The 18146-nt window shown below is 53.2% G+C and overlaps 1 protein-coding gene across 13 annotated transcripts in view; it reads right to left on the bottom strand.

Moving 5' to 3' along the window:
- Positions 1-18146, bottom strand: part of CTIF (cap binding complex dependent translation initiation factor) — a 286624-nt gene that overhangs the window by 123555 nt on the left and 144923 nt on the right. For all 13 annotated transcript variants that reach the window (XM_036078182.2, XM_078060363.1, XM_036078186.2 and 10 more), the window contains one exon: positions 7686-7762. In XM_036078182.2, the coding sequence (XP_035934075.1) occupies positions 7686-7762 (77 nt within the window). The remainder of the gene's footprint in view (positions 1-7685; positions 7763-18146) is intronic.

The following is an 18146-nucleotide window of genomic DNA, read 5'->3' on the forward strand; positions in this document are numbered from 1 at the left end:
TGCTCTAGCAAGGGAGGAAGGGCTGGGGGTCAACATTTCTGAGCCATTTCCCAGACACCAAGATGGCCGAAACCGAGAGACTGAGGCCCCTGAGGAGGAGAAACTGAACATACACAGGTGGCTGTTTCCTGGGGTATCCGCCCTCCCTCCTGTCCCAGGCACAGAGCCCGTGAAGATGGCATTCCTCTGTCTCAGCCAGTTTCCTGGTCAGCAACCCTGCCGCCGCCCAGGCCTCTAGACGCGGGCCCCCTGCTGCCTCCTGGTCCCTCTCCTTTGCTATCTGGGGTCAGTGGGGTGTGAATACATCCTAAGAGCTGGAAAGAGGGCAAGAGAGCCAACAGAGAAGGGCAATGCTCAGCTTCCCAGAGCGGGCACAGACTGGGAGATGCCCACTGCCAGGGTGGGCAGGCCCGGCACCCGGGAGCTCTGCCAAAATGCACAAAATGGCCCTCCCACGGATGCGGGCCTGGGCCCAAGGGACATGCTGGCCCTTCCCTGGGAGAGGGGCCCCAGGGCCTTGTTTTCTTTCCCACGAAGTGTGATGCATAGAGCCGATCCTGAGCATGAAGCGTGTGCCAGGAGAGAGGGGCAAGAGAGGGCATCCAGGGAAGGCGAACTGGCCTTAGGTGAGTCGCGGGCCGGCCTTCCTGGGCCCTCTCACAGCCAGCTCTGCTCAGGAACACTGCCCGAGGCGGCTGCATGGTCCCCAGGAGGATCTGACCATCATGATTTGTACAGCGGCTGGGGTCTTCTCTAGGCATATCAGGGCTGGAATTTCACATCCATTGGACACAGACGTGGACATCTGGCTTCAAGAAATGAGCTGTTCTTCTTTCCAAGAGTGCCTGCTTGGGGGTGGGCGTGGGGGAGGGAGGAGAAGGAGCCTAAAAATAATTCCTATCTGACTCATGTTGCTTCGAATCTGACAGGGCTGCCTGCCAGGTGGGGGTTTGCCTGTCCCATTTTCTTATCTATCTTTAGCAGGGACTTAATGAGGGCAATTTCCTTGCTGGGATAGAAAGACAAACCTCAGGCAATGGCAGTGTGATCTGTCTTGCTGTCCCCTGGGCTCCTGATGACAGGATGACAGTGATGGTCACCGGAGCGCTAAGCAGTCTGGGGGGGGGGGTTTCAGGGACGGTGTCATCCCAGGATGGGGCAAATGAAGCAGAGGTCCCCTCAAGAGACCCAAGCCAGGGGACATCCAGGGGAGGAAGGGTCTCTGGTCCCCAGTTCTACCACCACCACCCACACAAGATAAATTACTGGGTCTGAAATCCCATCCCTCACAATATATTCCTTTACCTTGAGCACCTCTCCACCCGGCTTTGAAGAGCAAGCACAGTTGGTTCTCATTATTCACTGTAGTGAAGTTCTACGAAGTTCCGCAAACACCAAATTAGGGAATACTGAACAACTGCTCCCAGGGGATATACACGGTTAGGTTTCCACAAGCCCCTGGTCACAACATTTGCCCCATTTGATCAATACATAAACTTTATATTACGTGTTTCTGCTTAAAGACACCTTGCTTAATATATGGTGTTGATGCATCAATGGTGAAGTCATGGTCAATGGCGCTCTATCGATCCTGAAAATACGTCATAAGTATCACAACTATATATAACTCGTGCCTCAACGACACTTACCTAACACACGTATTTTTCTCCAGAAGGTACATCACAGCCTTCTTGCCCTTAGGAACAGGAGACAGTACCTCGGCACTACACTCGGGAGCACTTAAAACAGCAAATTCACCAACACGAAGCACACACACGTGAACATTATGGTGCTAAGTCGATCTCGAAAAGGATGCTTGTTTGCAGGTCGAGGGCTGAAACCCAAAGGAGGGGCATCTCCTGGTCTGACCTCAGCCGGGAATGTGCATATCGGGCAAGTGAAATTTCTCACTGCCCCACGCATGTCCACGAATGACCTTGAAAGGACTGCGAATACCTGCGAATACCCTGATTTCAGGGGTTACACATACGTTTTAGCAAGTAGGCAAATTTGCAAATGGAATCCACGAGTAATGAGGACGGACTCTACTTCCAAAAGGGCTAACTTAACAACTTGTGTGAATGAGCCCATGGATAAATCCAGGGCTCCGAACGAGGTTATTTCCTGATCCGCTCCTGGTTGGCAAGATCTGGGACTTAGTCATCCTCACAGGATGAAGGACTCCATGATGGCAGGGGTCATCTGCGGTGCTGAAGGCAGCAAGCTCCCAAAAGGAACTGTGACTTACGGGAAGGGGGTTAAGGAGGCAGAGGGCATCCCCAGGGTCCTCGCCCGCGAGCCTCGAAGTGAGGAGGAGGGATAAAGTGATTCTAGAATGGAATGACGGGTTGCCCACAACCAGTGATGACTATCAAAGCATGGGGTAGTCGTCAGAACGTGTCAAGGAGTGCACTGACCAAGGGTTGACGGTAGTCCTAAAGTTGTATTTTTGTCTTTCGAGTGAGAAGGAGGATGGAAGCATGAGGTCGCTGATGGGGATGATGTAAAATTAAGGGGGCAGCTGAAACAAAGATTTGCCTTCTATCAGAGGCTGGCCCAGGAAAGGCAGACCCTGCGGAGCATCCCTACGATGCCCAGGACCTAGGACAGGATGGTGGGAAATGACGGGTGCTCTGAATGCTCATCTTCTTGCCCAAGGGATGGAGTAATATTGCTCAGGAAAAGAGAACTTTGCACTAAAGTCATAAATGGCCCTGGAACACGTCTGAGGAGTCTTGGAGAACAGACAAAGTGCTAGAGACTGTGTGCATACAGTTCCAATTTTGCAAAAAACCAGAAAAATACAGATAGGCTTTCTCTCAGAGATTCCCAAGGAGATGATCTGGAAGAAACAATGTCACCACTAATAGCTAGAACAGATTCACACAAAACTAGACCAGATTTACTGCCTCTTTTGAAAGGGTCACTTGCCTGATGTATCTGGGGAACCCTGCAGACATCAAGATTCAAGGAATGTTTCCAGGGGCTTGTGGTATCACTCTGTCTGGGGACCGGACTTATTCATTAAAAATGTTTTAATTGACATGTAAATCATACAACAAAATCTACCCTTTTAAATTACATAATCCAGGATTTTTAGTTTATTTACCAAGTTGCATATCCATCACCACTAATTCCAGATGTCCTGTTCATTTTTATCAGTGACCCAGATGATGTCACAGAGAGCTTGCAAAATCAAATCTGATGGCTGACACTTTGTCCCTAGGGAAAGAGCCTGGCACCCAGGGAGGGTTTGGGCACCTGCTGGCAGAGGAAGGGAAGGCGGGATGAGATTCTTAATTGGTTCCACAATTAGGGGACACCGAGCCACGGTCATGGTCATTGGTAGGACAGAAGCAGCAAGAGCTGCGGAGGTTCGAATCACCCTGCAGTGTCCCGGATGTGGTCTGACTGCACCACCTGGGGACCCAGGGAGGGGGTGGCATGTGGAAGTGTGGGACAGCTCGCTCTCCTGCTCCTCGCCCAGCAGGGCCATCTGACACGAGCTGGATGACCACGGCATTCTTTTCTTCTTCCTTCCAAATCTGCTTTGCACATAGAGTAAATGAACCATTCTGAGACCGCACTTAATGAAACAGATGAATTTGGAGAATGGCTCTCCTATCTCCCCGGCTGCTGGGGCAGCGAGGGGTGGAACGAAAGTGGCTGCATCAGCTGGTCCGCTCTGTCAGGACGCTGGGCTCTTGGGAGCGCGTGGTGTCGACAGAGACTGGTAACACCCTGGGCCGGGCCCTTCCGGAACCAGGAGCTCCGGCTTTTCCCTTCCATTTAGTTCAGCTGGGGGTGGTGGCTGCTGTGAGCTCTGCCCTTCTGGTGCTGTTTCTAGGGAGCTTTGTGGGGGGACCTCTGGGGGGTGGTGGCAATCCCTGGCTCCCACACCTGTTCGGCCGCAGCAGCTTTCACACTTCCCCCACCCCCCTCTCAAATCCTTGCGGTGTCTCACGGCTAGTTCAATGCCCACCTCTTCCAGGAAGCTGTCCGCAGCCCCCCCCGCCGGCTCCTTTCTCTGCATGCTCGGATGCTACACAGTCACACACCACGTTCTGGTGGCTTCAGGAGCCAGAGAGGGTTGTGCAAGCTGCACCCCGGCCCCGGAGAGCAGGGACCAAGGCTGACACTCCTCTGCTCTGCTCCAGAGCTCAGCAGGTAGTACGGAGCGCCATTCCATCGATCCCAGTAGGAGAGTTAAGTCCTGCTCCAACTGGGGTGTTCGCTGGGAGGCACCAGCCGGGTCCCCCTTTACGAATGGCGCACTCCCCGCACCAGCTGCTGCACGTGCTGGGGTGTCTCTCAGGCCCTACAGAAACTGCCCTGGGCGATGACAGGTGCTGGCCTAAGGTTGTGGCAATTCTCTCCAATGATCAGCAGACATGCGGATATAAAGACCTGCTCCTTTACTCCATCTTGGGACAGCTCTGAAGTCCCCTCCCTGCAGGGTCAGAGCTCCCGAGCCAGACTGCCCTGCAGCTCAGCTTCTCCCTCTGCCCCATCCTGCTCCCTTCCCTCCCCGTCTACATCTATTGATCCAAAGGAGGCACCTCAGTAAGTGCCCTGCCCGCTAATCTCCATCCCAGACTCTGCTTCCCAGGGAACAGAGACTCTGATGGGTCGTTCGTTGCCTCAGTTTGTTCATTCTGCAAAATGGAGCAGGGTGGGGGAGGAGTTGAGAGAAACCTGCATCCCCAGCAGGTGAGCACTCACTCAAGGTCAACACAGGCAGTGGGTCAGCAGCATGGCCAGGACTCAGCCCTCTGGGAGCCTGCTCCTCTGCCTGCACCTGCTGGGTGGGTAGCTTGGGGCGGGAGGGGAACCCTCGGCAGGCCCCCCTCCAGCCAGCAGGGCTCCGGGGACTGAGCACCTGAGGCATGCTACTGTCTGAGGAATGCTTGAAATACTCATTTAGAGCATTCATATCATGAAATGCATCATTTTGTCTGAAATCAAACATCTGAGTAGTCTCCCAAAAGAAACAAGCGGTTACTAGTTGTTTAAGTTTTGAGAACATTTTTCAGGAAAACAACCTATGAACTGGTCAGGAGCTTCACCTTTTCACGGCTCAACTTTAATCACAGAGCCCCTGGGAGCAGCCCCTGGAGTGTGGGAGCAGAGTCGGCAGACGCCTGCACTGGAGGGAGCCTTGCCTGCCTGGGCAGTTGATCCTGGAGGGAATGCAGAGCAAAGCTCCCTGGGCTCACAAGTGAGATCCCGGGTGGCAGCCCACCCTCGCTGTAGGCATCTCCCCACCTCTCCCCTTACAGTGTTTCCCATGTACCTCGGACTCAAGAGTGGGCCAGCGCTAAGCCTGTTTCCAGGGGCCTTACAAGGATTAGATCGTTCAAGCCTCCCACTTAGTAGACCCACTTTACAGAAGAGGAAATAGGGGCATGAAGCAATCTGCCCAGGTCACACAGTTAGGGAATGGGGGAGGCAGAATTCACATCCAGGGCCTAATTCCAGGGCATGTGTCTCTGACTTCAACAACTGGGACGAAAAGCAGTGAGGGCACGCCCAGCCTGGCATCCCGCCGGAGCTGGGCTATGATGCAGACTTCCTGCTCCAGGCTACAAGGCACCACACCATCCAGCTTCAGCTACCAAGACGTTTCTTCCTTGAGCCCATCTTTGGTCTAGCTGAACACTGTCTTCTTCCACTCCCAGCTAGCTTCCTCTGGTTTGGGTCCCTATGAATGCGAGGCAGCTCTCCCTTAGCCTCCGTGTAAATCTTTCATAAGTTTATTGGCGTGAATGTTCTTTCCCTGCAGCCTCCTCTTCCCTGGCCCCGTCCCGTTAGCCTCTCCTCCTGGGACATACTTTCCATCCCTTTAATCATCTTTATTGCCTTGCTCTGGACCCTGTCCCGGGTCCACATCCTTTGCGAGGTGCGCTGACCTAACCGGGCATCTGTTAACACGAGCGTGGCTCAGCGGAAGGTCAGCTTCCCAGTGTGCGCATGTCACGCTCCTCTTGCTATAGCCCTGGGTCACGCTGCTTTCCGGAGGCCTGCTGCTGTCCAGGGGGTGCTTGCCGGGCCAGGCGGCCTGGCCCACGAGCCAAGGTGTGGCTGACCTGGATGCAAGGCAGCAGCCTGCCACTGCTCCTGGGTCAGGGGGTGACTTTGCAGTCAAAGCTCGGGGACTCCCCACACCTCCAGACATAGACTAGGGAGCAGGGGGCAGGGGAGGAGGGACACCCAGCCTCTGCTCTCGCTGACTCTTCCCCAGTCCCCCGAGAGCCCCATTCCCCTTTTAGAAGGGTGCTCCCTACTTCTTCCCCCTGCCAGGTGCCCAGAAACGAGGTGTCAGCCTCTGTGAAGCCACACAGCACTGAGCTGGGGCACACAGCCATCACCGCACCCTGGTCAAGCCTGGCCCGGGGCTTGGTCCAACTCTCCTGGTTCAGTTTCCCCTTTTCCTGCTGCTACATAACGTGCCTAGTGGTTCTGCTTTCTAAGCCAGGACGGCCTTCCTCCTAGTTAGCGGTATGGTTACTGTCCCCTGGGAAGGCCGCAGACTCACTAAATCCACCAGCTGATGACGAGGAGTTCTGGGTACCCCATCCTCCAGCCAACCCGAGCTGTGGCCACCACCCAGCACTCCTTGTTCAGGGCCCACATGTGGAGGGAAGGCCCAGGAACCCCGGCCAGCCACAGCCCTAGTTTCAAGGGCAGCAGGAGAACATGCACCTCCGCTTTCCAAGCAAGGGATGTCGCCTGGACTGTTCCTTGGCTCTCTGAGAATATTCTCTGTTTGTTAAAGGTAAAACCACGGGCCATCACTTTGATCTAAGAAGAAATTCCCTATAGAGGCACACGCCTCATTTTAATTCCCAGGCAGAAGCCTTTTTTCTCTTTCCTTCTTTCCTGCCTCCTTCCCTTCCTTTTTTTTTTTTTATATTTCCAACCAGAAATAACTGATGCATATCCAAACAAAAAGTACACTCTAACCCTGCTTTATTATGAATGTCCACAGACTACAAACATCACTCTGTACCTGGAGTTTTCCACATGAAATATACTAGGAAAACCTTTCCATGCAAGAAAGGCTCTAAGGGAATGAAGGCAGGTCTTCCTGGGATGCCCAGCCTCAGCTGCTCGTGTATCCAGAGCTGTCTCGGGGCACTTTTTCCGGCCCCTTGCTATCACCCAGCACGCCGAACTGTGGGGAGACCCTGGGTCCTGCCCTAGTTTAAGTGAGCTCCTCCAGGCACTGGAGGGCAGGTGCACGTGAGGCTGCTGATCTGCGTTTCGCCTGTCACTGCAGAGCCGAGCACGGCCAGGGACGACTTGCAGTGACGAGGGAAGAGCAGGAGACACAGATACCCTTGAAATCGCGAGCTCTGGAGCCTCCTGGAGGCCATGTTTCAAAACACATGTCAGCTGGGACCTAATCCCTTGAGGACTGCGGTCCTTGCGGCAAGTGGAAAGAGCCTTTCTCTTTCTGAGCCGTGGAACCTGCACCCCGTCCCTGGACTCCTGAAGGGATCCATTCCCTGGGCCAGTCCCGAGAAGTGGGGCTCCTGCTTCCCAACTGGTACTTGACCCCACTGCTTCATCTCCTAGGTAACAGCAGGTCCCCAGGGAAAGCGAAACCCAGGCCAGAACTGACGGAGCTCCAGATGGCTGGCCCAGAACAGAAAACCCGAAGCTCTCGACGGAGTCTCTCCTACCTCCGGTCATTTCTCCGCCGCCGGAACAGCTTCTTGGTGTGGGCGATCTCCACTTCGTGGGGCATTGGGTGGTAGCCCTGTGTGGTGTGGGAGGAAGGGGGATCGTGAGTAACTTGGGAAAGAGAGCAAAGACCTTCTTGCACGTAACTACTGATGATAACGTCTATGACCAAAAGAAACTGGGAGTTTGGAAAGACTAGGCTCTGACCGCCAAATCCAGACTGAAAAATGGAAAATGGGAGGGTGAATCAATTTCCCACCAGGCAATGATGCTGGAATTACAGAATCAAAGAACAGTAAGGAGACAAAGGGGACCTTAGAATGTGTCATATCCAGTCACTCAAATTCCAGGTGACGACACTCACGGCCAGAGGGGTGAATGAACCCGTTCAAGGTCTTGCAGAGATTTAGCAACGGAGCTGGGACCAGATCCCGGATTCATGGCTGTATGTCCAAGGACAAGTTACTCTTTGAACACTCGTGACTTCTCTAAGCTTCCCGACACAGTGGGAATGTCAGTATCTTCTCTGGGCTGTTGAGGGGACCAAGGAGATGCAGCCCCTTGCAAACTCTGAGCCTCATGCAGACGCAGTGTGCTAGGACCCCGGTTGCCTCACCCTGGTCCAGGACGGCCTGTGCAATTCTGCCCCAAGACCCTCATTCCTCACACTCCTGGGGAGTGTTTAGGGGAAACATGACATAGTTCAATGCTTTTTTAAACTTTAAACTGGGGAAAATCCCAAGCATGGTCTTTTGTATATTGTCATCGGGACAACAACTATACACCTATGTCAAGGCTGGAGATGGACCCTCTGCTTATAACACGAGGCTGATCCTGCCAATGCCAGGCCCCAGGCAGAATTAGCTGGCTAATGGCCAGCTCTGTTCTTACCATCGCCCTTCCCCCAGCAGAGGTGTGTTCTGGTGGGACATGGGGGCGAGCACTGTCATCACATTATGGGCAGTCTCTGAGGGTGGGTGGGCAGGGGGTGGTAGAGGGGACCCTAGCCTGGAAGGCTGGAGGAGGGGGTGGTTTGACTTGGGCCTGGGACACCTGTGTACGGGTCCTGGTGCAGTCTGCAGCCTGTGTGTGACAACCCCCCCCGCCCCGCTCCCCCCCCCCCAGCCGATGCCACGCACGAGGCCCTGCACACACACAAGGTGAGAGGGAGTGACAGGACCCAGTGTGCTGGAGAGTGGTCAGTGAGCGTCCATTTAGCCCCCCCCCCCCCCCGCCCTTTATAGACAGGGAGCCTGAGGCCCTGATCCTCTATGGTAGCAGCCCTCTGGTTTCAGGGTCCACCGTGGAGGGCCGCCCTGGCTGCCTTCTCAGGGCTTAGCCCCTGCCTGGGGTGGGGTGGATGTTGACAGCTCTGGCCGGTCTCAAGGAGCTTCCCAGGGAGGGGTAGTTGGAGGACAACAGGCAATAGGCTCAGGAGGACACAGGGACTCTGGCATCATGGATGCACGGCCTAGCCTCCTACTGAGTTCAGGGAGCGAATGACACATTTCAACATTTATTGTTATAACGCTCCCTCTCTCCTACCCTGTCTCTTGTCCCTAACAATCTGGCCAAAAAGGCATGAATGAATTCCGGGCTCCAGGCAGCCACAATGGGCCTCGCAGCCTTAGGATGTGCTTTGTTTAATGGTTTTCTCAAAGGATATTATTTGCTTTTCTTTAATACAAAACACAAACAAGGAAAAACACCACGTCTTCCCCTCTCATTTCCCCTCTCCCATCCTGACCCAGCTCCGGGCTGGCCCCTTCCCTCCCTCCTGGCCTCGGGTCACCGCAGGAACACACTGGGTGTGCCCCACGCAGACAATGGAAGGAAGCTGAGGCTCCCTCTCAAGCTGGCGGCCTGGATCAGGATCTCACCGTGAGGCCAGGCAGATGGAGCTCTCCGCAACACCAGGCCTTCCATGGGCCCAGGACGGGCGGCTGCCCTTGTCTGGGCTTCAGAGTCCGGGGCTCTGCCCTCCATCCTGCCCTCCTCCTCCACGAACCATAGCAGGAGGAGCCGCCCTCGGGGGACTCAACCTCAGCTGGAGTTCTAGCTCTCCACCAGACTCAGGGTGGCCCAGAGGGCCTGCCATGCCGCTCGGGGCTTCTAATGAAGCCATTGCTGTGGCCTCTGTGTCCATCCATCTATCTCCCCCCAAATTAATATATATGTGTGCCCGCAGAGAAGACGTCATAGTAGTCCAAGCATGGACTCTGCAGCTGTACTGTGAGCAGTCAGCTCCCGGCTCTTCCTTTTGATGATCGTGGGACTCTGATAGCCAACCTCACCTTGACAGCACTCGGTTTCCACATCTGTCAACAGCATCAGCCTCCTGGGGTCCTGGTGAGGCTTAGCTGAGTTGATAAGCATGTAAAGAATGTAGCCTAGTGCCTGGTATGTAGTAAACCTCCGTCAGTCTCTCCAGTGGTACCTCCATCACCCTCACCTTCATCATCTTCCCCATGGTCCTGACACTCCGCTCAGGGCCAGGTGGGCCCAGACCAGCAAGGCTGCGCTGGTCCCTCTCCGCGTGGAGCCCCCGGTCCTGGCACAGAGACTGGCTGAGGTGGTTTGCAGGGGGTTGTGGGGGGGGGTGGGAAGCTCAGGTTAGGGAAGGCAGATTAGCAGAGGGCATGGTGACCCAGGTATGGAGCTGGAGAAGGAGGGAGAAATTCTGCCTGTGCCTTCTTCAGTGCGAGGCTGACAGACCTCAGCGGGAGGCCAGAAATCAGCTACAAAAGTGTCAAAGGACAAAGTCCTGCACTTCTGAGGCCCTCCCTCCCCAGGAGCAATCCAGGCCAGGGTGATGGAGGAGAGGTCCCATCCCCAAGACCACCTGGAGCCCCAGGCTATAGGCATCTGGGTGAATAAATGAATGAGTGAATTACATAGGACTTTCAGGTGCTCCTGCTTGAGACAGGGCACACTATTTATGCAAGTTTCGCTGGAAGGCCCTCTGCAATCAGTCACTTTGTTTCTCAAGTGGGTGGTCGCCACCAACTGACACATACAACTCAAGATGCTGCTCACAGTCCTTCTAAGACAAGGGTAACTGGGTGTCAACAGGGGCAAAGATGAGGCCAGCAGATGAAGAAAGAGAAAATCTGTTCTTAGTCACACATCTGCCATCAGGCTAGCTGCTGACCTGGGTTGGCAGAAGTTCTTTACTCACAGGCCAGAGGTAAGACATGAATGTCATGGCAGCATTATCCATAATAGCTACAACTGGAAACACCCCGAATGTCCACTAACTGATGATTGGATAAGCAAAATGTGGTATGTCCATACAACGGGATATTATATGACCATTGAAGGAAGTTCTTTTTTTTTTTTTTTAAGATTTATTTATTTGAGAGAGAGAGAGAGAACGAGAGAGAGAGTGGTGGGGAGGGGCAGAGAGAGAAATCTTCAAGCAGACTCCCTGCTGAGCACGTAGCCTGATGTGGGGCTCAATCTCACGACCCTGAAATCACAACCTGAGCTGAAACCAAGAGTTGGCTGCTTAACCAACTGAGCCACCCAGGCATCCCTAAAAGGAAGGAAGTTCTGATACATGTGACAATGTGGATGAACCTTAAAAACATCATGCTCAGGGAAAGAAGCTAGTCACCGAAGACCACATATTGTTCATCTTTACGAAATATCCAGAATAGGCAAATCTGCAGACAGAAAGTAGATGAGTGGCGGCCAGGGGCTGGGGAGAAAGAGGAAGGGGAGTGACTGCTAATGAGTACTGTGTTTCTTTTTGGGTGATGGAAATATTCTGGAATTAGACAGTGGTGATGGTTGCTTGACCTTGTGAATATACTAAAAAAACAACGAACCGTATGATTTAAAAGGGTGAGTTTCATGGTATGTAAGTCATGTCTCAATTTAAAAAGGTGGGAAGAAAATCTGGGGGCAGTATATTCCGGGTAGAGGGGACAGCAAGTATTAAAAGAAAGAAAAAAGAAGATCCAGCCACAATGGAAAGTGTTCCTCTCTCATTCAATTACTCTCCAGAAAGCAGCTGCCCTACAACATTTTACATAAGATAGGGCTGCAAAGGGCAGCCCGTCCTAGGTAAGAGGCACCCACTGACAAGTGTGACTAATGAGGAATCTGGAAAGGAGCATGAGTTGGTATCTCTAGGCCTGGTCAGGGGAGATGGTACTTTGGCTTTAGACCAGAGATCCCTCCCTGCTTTTTAGAATCTATCCCTCAAGTGGAGAATGGGAAATTTATCAGGCTTGTCAGAATTATCCTTCAAGAGTGGCCTTTGCTATAATTCTTTACTCAACAAATTCTTCCACTCCATGCTTTGCAAGAGGCCCATATGGATGTCAGTCCAGGTAACGTCGGTCCAAGTGTGAGAGCGCCCCCACCTCCATAAATGAGAGCACCGGCCTTCTGGTTTACCAGCTGCTTGGTGGGTCTCAGCAGTCTTCCGTCGCGGGAGCCTCTGTAGCAGTTTGCTGGACCACCCCAGGCCCTGCCTGCTCTTCTTCCACTTCTCTGCCTGAGAACCCTTCTTCCCGTCACTCTGAGACCTGGCTGCAGTCCCCCCCCCCCAACCTCTGACCACTTTTGCTCACTAAATGGGCCTGGGAGACAAGCAGATTATATAAACCAAGCCTCTCCAGGGACAGAGGGAAGATAATACTCCTTCCACATGCTGCACTGGCAGAATACACGTGCAACACACACACACACACACACACACACACACACACACCTGACTCGGAGGTCAGCAATGGTGTAAGACGCAGCTCTGCAGGGCAGTGCCTGGTTGCTTCAGTTGCACAAACACGTTATGTAAAGTCCTCCCCTTCCAGGGCAGGCTGAGGCTGATACAACCCAGGGCAGTATTTCTGAGGGATTAAAGCAAGCCCAGCAGAGCTGCGGGCCCCAAGCTGCGAGTGTAAGGGCCTTGTCCTGAGATGCCAGTATAAACAGACAAATCTTGGGTCTGGGGTGAGGGTGCCGTAAGCGGGGGCCAAGCAGCTCACTGAGCAAAGGAGCCTGCACGGTGACGGCTCTGTGACCCGCGGACTCTGATCACAGTGACACACTTCTGCTGGGCTCCCCGCCCCCCACCCCTCTTCTACCCACCTAGCCTATAAAAATGGCCGTTTTAGGCACTGCGTATACAGTAGTAAAAAATAAATAGGCAAAATGCTTGTTTGTACAGAGCACGCATTCTAGGGAAAGCAGAAAGACAATAGTCAGATGAGCAGATGCTGTGATAATTGACGAAAACGCTATGGAGCAGAACAGGCCTGGCAAGGGGATGCATGCAGGGGTGGGGGTGGTCATGGAAGACTTCTGTTACTCGACCTCCATCCGTCTACCCACCCACCCGTATGTCCAGCCGTGGTCCTTTCTCACTCAGTCAGCGCTGAAGGCCTACCAGGTGCCAGGTGCCTCAGATGGAGAATACCAGAATGAAGAGACCCAGTTCCAGCCCTGGAGGTCAGGGGGACACAAAACGAGTAAGCTGATGGACGCCATGTGCCACAGGAGACACTGAACAGATGCCTCTGGCAGCCCGGAAGAAGGAATGAGGACCCTGCTTGGGAGAAGGGTCAGGGAAGCCTCTGCCATGGAGCGGAACCTGGGCTGAGTCCTAAGGCATTTGATAGGGGCTCACGAGAAGACCAGAAGGTGTGTTACCACCTCTACCTGCCGGCCAATGATGCTAGGGTCACGGCAGCGTGTGGAGATGTGCTTGGCACTGTGGGCAGACAGGGAAGCACCAGGGTATTCTGAGGGCCCATGCTAGAGCTCCTGACCAGTGTCTGGATTGGTGCCATCTCTATCGTCCTCTTCACCCCCTGGAACAGGTAGAATTCTGTGCCTCAAAAAGATTAGTTGGAGTCCTAACCCTGCAGAGCTGTGAACATGACCTTATTTGGAAATAGGGTCTTTGCAGATATGATCAAGTGAAGATGGGTTCATCCTGGATGACAGTGGGCCCTAAATCCAAGGACTGGTGTCCTTACAAGAAGAAGGAAATTTGGCTACAGAGAAACAGGAAACACAAAGGGAGAAGGCCACGGGAAGATGCAGGCAGTGTTGGACTGATGCAGCTTGAGCCAAAGACCACCAAGGACTTCTGGAAGCCACCAGAAGCTAGTGGCAAAAAGGATTCTTCCCCAGAGCCTTCAGAAGGAGCACGGGCCCTACGGACCCCTCCATCCCAGACTTCTAGCTCCAGAACTGTGGGACAATAAATGTCTGTTCTTTAAGTGACCCGGTTTGTGGTACTTTGTTATGGTGGCTCTAGAACATGAATACACTCCTGGCCCTCCCATCCAGATCCCACAGCACGGTCCCAGCTGCAGGCCCACAGCACGAGGCTGGCCTGATGGCCTCCCCCCATGTGCTCCCTCCTCCTCAGCAGCTTGCTCCTTTCAGTGTGGTCCTCCAGGACCCTATCTGACATGGGTGGTCCTAAGTCCATCTGATTCTCCCTGGTGGGTGAGTGCTACCAACCCACACCTGTTCCACTCCAGAGCCTTTGGCGCCATAACCCATAGGGTCATGCTGCTCCAGTGGTGGAGTGACCAGGCTCTGTGCTAGGCTCGTCTGGCCTCCCGTCAAACCACCAGCCTGAGACCCTGCCCAGGCCCCTACCTTCCCAGTGCTTTTGGTCTATCTGAGAAAAGAGACCCAAACCCCTAGAGCAGGCAGGGTTCATCTGCCTCTTGGCCCAGCCCCAGCATCTGGCATACCTGCAGGGACCAGGGAGACAGGAGAGGCAGGGCAGCTGGAAAGATGTGCATACTTCAGGGAACCCCATGCCCACTCTCCCCTCAGAGAGATTTTCCTAATATTCCTGTGACCCTTGACCTCTGGCCACTAACCCCAGACCTGAGCCTGATAGAAATCCTCCAAGCCGAACTGCTTCCCATGTCCGTTATCTTTCCCTCACACATCAGCTCTTTGCAGAGGGAGAGAGCATTATGCAAATATAAGGAATCTTCGTCCTAGTGTGTGAAGGATCCCCCGAGACCAGAAGATCTGGACAAACAGCACTAACTGTGTGGTGTTTATTGGGAGGCAGTGGAGCTATGAAATGCTGGAGCTGGAAAGAAGGCTGGGGAACCTGGTCCCGGTGAGACCGCAGTGGGAGGTTTCACGTGGCGAGGCATCTTCACCGGTGTCCTGATGAGACAGGCCCTGCGCTCCAGCCTTGCTCTCTCCGACGACACACCTGTCTGCCCCCATCACACCTGGATGTTGACTCTCCACCTGGGCCTCTTGGAAACCACGATCCCTCTCCTCTTCTACACAAGCTTGCATGTTCATTGGCCCAACCAGGCTCCTGTCACTCGCAAGAAGTACATGGGAACTAATGGTTCCTTCTCTCCAGAAGATTCCAGAGGATTCAGGTGGAGGGCCCTATCGATAGCCTGGCAGAAGAAAGACTGGATGTTGGTTCTGCTGTGCCCACTGGGCAAGCCCAGGGAGCTGGAGCCCTGCAGAGGCAGGGCAGACCCTCTGGCCAAGCCAGCTCGGGACTCCCCCATTTCCAGCCCAACTTGGGGAGATATCCCGAGGGTGAACGGTACAAATCAGCCGCAGCACTTGGCAACTTAATGGGCCATAAAAATACCAAGTACAGTTCCCTGACAATGAGCTTGTCTCAATAGTGGAGCCTTCCTCCTGCGGGGGGTCATGTTTTTTCAAAGCTTCTAAGAAGTTATCCTACCAAGGTCTCGCTGTGGGCACGTGGGCAGGATATGTGGGTCACGTCCAATGAAATAAACAGGTAATGTTTCTAAAATTCCTGGAATATCCAGGCTGCACAGCTATTCAGAGAGGCAGACCTGTTTTAGAAAGAAAGGTGAGGGGCAGACAGGCTCCCCTGTGTTTAAATTTGTGGTTTTCTTTTTTAATCAGCAGAGACTTAAAAAAAAAAAACAACAAGACCTTAGCTGGAGCCCCCATGTAAAAAACACAGATAAAAGCAGACAGGGATGAGATCCAGAGGCTGAGCCACCGGCACTCACCCCTACCTACAGTTCCACTCACACCCTGGAACGTGACCCTAGACTCCACGCACTCCGAAAAGGTCTGCTCTCGATAGCCTATCGATGCTGGCTCCACGAGAACTGGACACTCTTCTAGAGGAGATGAACTTAGGCTCTCTGTGACCCTCCTGAATTGCACGTGAACACTGTGCCTGTGTCAGTCTTCAGGGTGAGCCCATGACCTTCATCATAATCTGGGGGTCTGTGCTGCATGGTAGTGCAGTTAAGAGACTAGCTTGCTGCCATGGGCAAGCCTTCCTTGGATGCACTAAACCGATAAAACCCATCCCTCCCTTTTCCTTCAAGTTGGATTTCTTGCCATAAAAGCCAAAAGAGTCCTGACTAATAAATCACACACACCCGCCACACGACCTGGGTCCCAGCTCTGTTGCCACACCTGGGGCCCTCTCTCTCCTCCTTCTGCTGGAGAATGAAGATGAAAATATTTGCCCCTTTTGTCATGACTTCCTTTGATTTTGTGAGCCGATAAATTTCCCCTTATCTTTCAAATATTTTGAGGTGGGTTTCTATCACTTATAACCAAAGAAGTCCTAAGCAATCCAGCATGAGATAGCTTTAGACGGTGTTGTGCTGGATCTCATTTCATCCGTGAAGTCATAGAAAGCAAACATGACCATCCCCTCCCCTTCCCACTGGAAACCATGTCAGTGCAAATACAAATGGCATTTGCTTGACAATTTCTGAGTGAAGAGAAAAAAATGGGTGAGAACGTGAACAGAAACTAAGAGACAACAGAACAATGTTAGAACATTGTTTCAGCATTCTATGGTATAAAATGTAAAGGAACCCGTTGCTGTGGGGCTGGGTTTTCAATGACCATTGTCAGCCTTCCATTGTGCAAGTCAGTCCAGGGGCAGTCCTGGATGCACAGTGGTATTCCCGGGGCTCACTGACACAGCGGCAGCCACGAGGATGCAACTGGGGCAGACACGCGCTCTCCACTCCCCTGATGAGGGACATTTACTGAGGGTCCCGGGAGCCCTGATGAACTGAAAAAGCCACCACCTTCAAGCCATTGCAGACCAAAGGCTGGAAGCTGCGCAAGAAATGGAACGGAACAAGGTCCACTTGGAGGAAGGGGTGCCCAAGGCTACCCTCCGAGTGACCGGAAGCAGGCTAAGAAAGATGGTGGCCTTGGCGCAGGTTACTAGGAAGCAGGCTTTAATGGCTTTGCTCTTGCTTCTCCTTAATGTACTCTGGCGCGGCTCATTATACAAACTGACAGTAGTCAGGGGTCAGTAAGTGTGAGGGCACCTGCGGGCCATGTGGAGGGATCTCGTGCCCAAACCACCTCTAGCAGTGATGCTGAGATCCCCCTCACCCTCTTCTTTTCTTTGGCACAGTCTGTGAGATGCCTCCATCTGCGCCCCAAGCCCCTGTGCTAGGAAAGCCCTCCACCCCTGAGACCTCCTCAGTATTTCCACCCATGTCCCTCATGAGCCTGTTGGGAAGCAGCAGCTCAAACCCCCAGGGATGCCATTCTAGAATGTGGCCACCTGGGTCCCCCCACCAACCGCTTCCTGAGCCCCCTGGCTGTGTCCAGAACATTCTCAGGGGACAGAAGTGCAGCTTGCTGTAGCCTCAGCCTCCTCCCTGTAGACGGTCAATGCCCACCCCGATGCAAGAGAAGTGGTGAGTGAAGCACTGAGTCAGACCAGCATGGCCAGGCTCGTGGGCAGCAGACAGCTCGCAGGCCATAGAAGGGGTCAGGCCACACCAGACGAAGAGTGCAGGGAGAGAGTGCGGAGGGACTGGCTTCTGCGCTCAGGCTGACTGAGCGCCTGCAGCGGTAGCCTCAGCATTGGTGCTGGATGCAAGAGGCCAAAATATGGTCCGTCCCTCAGGAACCACCCGGAATTTCATTCATTCCTGCGACGCTCCTGGGATGATGGAGGTGCTGCAAACCCAACAGTGGATTGAACCACAGATCAGGGTTTCCATCCCACAAGGGGAAGGGGATAGCCAATAGGATGCAGCTAAAAAGAAAAAGATAACTTAAACAGAGACCAGTGCACTGGAACAAAAAGAAACAACGAAAGTAAAGAGGGCAATGCTTTCAACCGGAGGATCAGAAGAGGTCTCTCTAAGAAAGTGACATTGGAGCCCAACCGGAATGACCAGGTGGATAGATTGAGAGAAAGTCAAATGTTCTCTATAGGAGAAAAAAAAAATGAAAGAGTTGACTCTCCTTCTGTTTAGTCTTCAACATACAAAGCTTAAGAGTTTCTTTAACTTAAATAAAGTAGTAGGCTTAGACTAGTAGCTCCCTGCCTTTTGAATTTCATAGACCAGTAAAATTTAAATTTAAAAATGGGGAGTTGTTACCTTTCATTCTGCCTGAGGACGTCCCATCTACTATAACCTTCATTTCACAAAGGACAGGACTTTAAATAAAAGGTGGTCCTTTCCACGGATCGG

The sequence above is a fragment of the Halichoerus grypus genome, chromosome 13, assembly GCF_964656455.1.
Source record: "Halichoerus grypus chromosome 13, mHalGry1.hap1.1, whole genome shotgun sequence".
Classification (NCBI taxonomy): Eukaryota; Metazoa; Chordata; class Mammalia; order Carnivora; family Phocidae; genus Halichoerus; species Halichoerus grypus.